Source organism: Triticum aestivum, chromosome 1D, assembly GCF_018294505.1.
Source record: "Triticum aestivum cultivar Chinese Spring chromosome 1D, IWGSC CS RefSeq v2.1, whole genome shotgun sequence".
Taxonomy (NCBI): domain Eukaryota; kingdom Viridiplantae; phylum Streptophyta; class Magnoliopsida; order Poales; family Poaceae; genus Triticum; species Triticum aestivum.
The window spans coordinates 420317672-420322577 of NC_057796.1; the positions used below are offsets into that span (position 1 = coordinate 420317672).

The 4906-nt window shown below is 54.4% G+C and overlaps 1 protein-coding gene across 1 annotated transcript; it reads right to left on the bottom strand.

Annotated features, from left to right (window-relative positions):
• Positions 1-853: 853 nt before the first annotated feature.
• Positions 854-1541, bottom strand: LOC123159950 (uncharacterized). The gene has a single exon (XM_044577764.1). The coding sequence runs from the start codon at positions 1517-1519 to the stop codon at positions 854-856; it is 666 nt and encodes a 221-aa protein (XP_044433699.1). The 5' UTR covers positions 1520-1541.
• Between the last annotated feature and the right edge of the window lie 3365 nt (positions 1542-4906).

The window sequence follows — 4906 nt, forward strand, 5'->3', positions numbered from 1 at the left end:
GCGTCTAGTGTATATGCCCATGATGGGGAAGGGAAGCTGTGACATTACGAAAGTTAGGCTCCAATTATATACATCAGTTCATTATAGATTACCACGGAACCCCGAAGGAATTTTGTGTACTTGCACACGATCATTTCACCCCTTCTGCCTGCTTTTCCTTTTCGGATATTCACCTCTTCAGTTTGCTGACAAAGGGAACTAGTGTTGGAACAATTCAGTTACGCAAATAACGCTGCCCGTTTTCGCTGTCATGGTAGCCAAAATTGATAGGTAATGTTTCTGTCAGTAGTTTCAGTTTTATATTATGTTTTCAGTTAGCCGCACGAGGGCACGTTTGATGTGTGCTGCGCGTGATAGGTAGCAGGCCTGCTGCACGACTTCGCCCGTGGAATGGCACAGGCAAGATAGAGTATGTTGCGAGCTTTACAGCACGATTTAGCATCACTGAATAAAAGAAGGAGAAGAACAGAAAAGCAGCGGAACTTGCACTGCACTCCTATCTCCTTTTTCTTCAGAGAGTGATCGAGTAGGGAGAGAGAGAGAGGTGCTCCGGCAAGCTTCACCGGCAACACGTGGCATCAGATCGTCAGGTTGTAATGGCGACCATGTCGAGCGGTGGCAAAGGCTCGCACGCCCGAGAAGGCTTGGAGACACCACCGCACACGTGCGCGGCCTCGCCAGTGCAGAGACATAGTTGGAGCAGGAATTGCGGCGGCGGTAAGATGATGGTGCATCAGCAGGGCGAGTTTGGTTGCCTGCATCGAGGCCAATCAGGCCCGCGCGATGTAGCATCTTTTCGGACCTCAGTTGTTTGGTTCCACGCATACACGGTTCAGCTCGCATAGCACGGTTCTTAAAGCATCCTTGGCCCTGGCCCGTTGGGAACGGCCGAATCATCAGTTTTCAGAGATCCAGGCCCGAGCGATGCTTCCAGACGCACGTGGGTGGCTCTGTGAAGACGTGTGTCTCGAGTTAATCCCTCTCTCTCCCTAATTCTCAATCCCCTCTCTCTCCCTCTACTCCAGTGCGATCCCATCCGCCATGGGAGCAGGGGCTTCTTTGCACGGAGGTCGCGGAAGTATGTCCGGGGATCACCCTCGAATGCGCCGCGCGGCATGCACGCGCCGCTGCGGCCGGGGGCCACCATCGTTCGCCTGCCGCCGCCGCGGCCGCAACAGCAGCACCGGGCGAGCCAGAGACGCACAAGCGCGCCGAGCGCGGCCGGGAGCACCACAGTGACGCCGACGCACACCCACTGCGCGAGCGTCTCCAAGCGGGTCTCCGGCGGGAAGAGCTCCGCCGCCGTCCGGGCGCGCGTGCATCGCGCCCGATCGCCTCCTGCCCCGCTGCTCCAACCCCGCTCGGGCCCCCTGCAGCTCCGCCGCTCCCCTCCCCGCGCGCCCGCAGGACGGCCCCGCACTACCCGCGCCCGCCCGTCGGTTGGCCGCGGCTTGCGCTGTCTCGCCACCTGCTCCCATGCCTCGCCTCCCCTGCACACGCGCCTCGCACCCGAGGCCATGGCCACTCCGCTCCCGGGCGCCCGCTCTGCCGCGTACCGCGCTGCTCCGCCCGCTGCTAGCAAGCACGCGGCGGCCCCCTCGCTCCGCCTTGTCTCCTCGCTCTTGCGCCACCAGGGGTGGAGCCCCTCGCGCCCGGGGCGGCGCCCTGCTGCCGCAGCTGCTTCGTCCGCCGGCCGACGGCTTCCTCCCCCAGCGGGCCACCTCACTGTGGCCGCTGCCTCCTCCCGGGCGCGGCGCTCGCGTCTGCGCCCGCCCCGCCAGTGCCTCCTGCACGCCTTCTTCCCGAGCCCTAGAGCGGGTGACCAGGCAGCTGGGGCCCTAGGGCGCAAGCATCATGGAGTACACGAGCGAGGCGGACGCGACGACCATCCCGAGGCACTACGTGGTGTACTGGGAGCTGATGCTCAAGGACAGCCGCGAGGGGCCGTGGTCGGAGGCGGCGGTGTTCGAGCGGTGTTGCCTGGAGATGGAGGTGGCGCACGGCTTCTACGACGAGGGGGTGCAGGAGCGGCCCAGTCAGGCTTCGGCGCCGGCCAATTCGACGGTGCACTCAACGTGTTTGAGGAAATGAGGCCGTCGGTGTCAAGCCAAACCAGGTCGCTATTAAGTGTACTTGTTAACTTCTAATCATATGCATGTATGCAACCAAACGCCGGGTGAAAACTGCATCTCGATGACAAGACACCCAATACAGGCAACCAATCAATTGGTCATCTACGTTTTTGACCCTGTTTATGCTTACCCAGGCCCTGCTCAGTCTGGCTCGTTTTTCCCCTCTAAGGCAGGCCCGGCAGCGAAAGCAACCAAACATGCCCCAGGTGATCCGGGAGATGAGCTCCGCCGGAGTCTACCGCATGTTGGCACACACCAACTACGCAGACTGGGCTTTGCTCATGCACGCGGAGGGCTCTTATTAACAATGCTAGGGCCAAATGCAAGTTTTTGAGGGATTTCAACGCTCCGAAGCCCCGTTTTGGGCGAAACCCTAGCCGGTGGGCCCTGCACGCTCTACCCCTTTGACCGGCTTCTAAAGGGGGTTGACCAATGGCAAATTTATGTAGGTTGTAAAAATTTACACACAACACACAAATCATATATGCCCAAAGAATTTGGGACCTAAAAGTTACGTTCCGGACAAGTTCTAGGGTTTGTTTTGCAAAACAGTAGGGTTTTGGAAAAAAGTACATAACATTAAATTAAAAAAATTATTTCTAAAATCCTTGAAACTTTTTGATGCAAAAAGATGTAAAATTTGCTTCATTTAACCAAGAATCGAAATACAAAATAAAGTCAAAACAAGAGGGGTTTTCTACAAATTTGAAGCAAACATGATTTTAGTTTGTTCAAATTTGAAAACATAGTATACCAACAGAAATCTTTCAAGATTCTGATCCGAAGAAATATATAATTTTTCAAAATCGATTGAAGTATGAATTACTTGTGATTTTGACAAATTATAAGGACCTATTGGTAAAAGTACATCAGATTAAAGTTTTAACATGTTCAAAAATAGAAACAAAGTGGATATTCATAATCTATGAAAAAGTATAGCCCAAATTGATATATAGCTTGTATATGTTGAAGTTTAGATTAGTCAGATTTGAATTAATCAAATTCAAACATTTTTTAAAAGGTTTTAGAAAACCAAAAATGATTTAAGTTGGAAAATAAAACAAAAAATACTTTGCCGAGGCAATTGTTAGCGCCGTCGCATACATGTAGCAAGTCAGCCTTCCGTCAGCCAATGTCTCGCCAAGGCCACATGTCATGGGATAACGGCGACGTGAGGACTCAGGAGCGTTGCACAGCAAGATCGGAATGAGTGCTTACTGTTATACAAATGAAAATAACAAAAATGCCCATCCAATCAACGGTTGATCTGGTTTATACTACTGCCCCTAGTAAAACTGTACTACTCAAATCGTGGTGCTCCGCGCCGGCAGATGGAGTATTTCCAAAAAAAGAGTAGTAATGTGACGTCCGGATAATCAAGCTACAGTAAATCTCTGCTAATGGTGCCACGTCACCTCGGTACTGTTGATAAACTTGAGTTAGTTCAAAAACGATTCAAATTAAAATTTAAAATATAGGCAAAAAGTAAAATTTTCAAATATAAAAACTAAAATGTTCGGTTTGTGTCAAATAAATCGTAAATAATTATGATGGAGAAATCAAACTTTGATAAAATGTTTAAAGGCTCTAAAACAATTAAAACAGTAGTGAAAACAATTAAACAAATGCCTATTGAATTTATAAATGCTAAAACTATTTTATTATTGGTTAAGCATTAATCTCACAGTAGTTTGTTGATAAATACAAATTTAGGCATTAGTGGTAATTTTTGTAAAACTACAAATAAAAAAGGAAAATAAGAAAAAGAAAAGGCAAAACAAATAAAAGCAAAAGGGGGCAACACCCCCCCCCCCCTCGCTGGGTTTCGGCCCAGCTGTTCACCGGGCCAACCAGGCCAGCCGATCGGCCACCCCCGGTTTCCCCTTATCCCCCGTAAGCCTAGCTACCACCCGCAGCAACCACCACTCCCCCCTGCGCACCCCACTCCTCTCTCTGGCTCCCCTCGATCTGGATCGGGGGTAGGCAACCTGCGCCCCTCGCCGTCGCCCCGTAGCTGCGTCGCCGCGCCGAGCCCCCTCCGCGGAATCCCCCTCGACGCCCGGCGCCACCTCATCCTCGCCGCCTCGGATCGCCTCCCCGTCTCCGCACCGACCTCGACTCCTCCCCGAGGCCGCTGCCATTCCCCGTCTGCCCCCTGTGAGCCGCCACCTCCCCTCCTCCCTTTCTCTGCTCACCGCGCGTCACCGTCGTGCCCCGCCCGTTCCGGCCACCATGGCCCCGTCCCGCGTGTGCGAGCTCCGCTCGTCGGGTCGCGCCAGCTGCCGCGCCGTGCGCCCCTCCCCTGTGCTCCTCTGTCTCTCGTCGGCCGCCACTATATCGTGCCCCACTAGACGCCCCGCGCTTGTCCGCTGGCTCCACGCTGCTTGCTCGCTGTCGCCAGTCGCCCGCCTCGCGCCTCTGACCTCATCCACGCACGCACACCGCCGCCACGGTCGTTGCTGCAGCCCCACGGCCACCGCGCGCGTGCGGCCCCGTGCCTGGCTCCCCGGGCGGGTCCTGGCCGTGACCACCGCATCCCTGCGCCGCCCCGCGCTGGCCATGCCCCCTCACCGCGCCCGCACATCGCCCCGGCCAGCATCCGGGTTCGCCCCGTCGGGCGCCCGTGGCTGCGCTCGTTCGCCCGCACCGCTGCCCGCTAGCGCCGGCGCCCGCTAAGGCCCCCTGGCCCAATGACAAGTGGGGCCCACGCCCCAGAACGTTTGTTAAAAAAAGAATTAATAAAATAAAAATAAAAATAATATTAGTTAATTAAT

What these genes read in the sequence shown, in the direction of transcription:
- LOC123159950 (XM_044577764.1), bottom strand. Translation starts at nt 1,519, where the DNA reads ATGGCCTCGGGTGCGAGGCGCGTGTGCAGGGGAGGCGAGGCATGGGAG.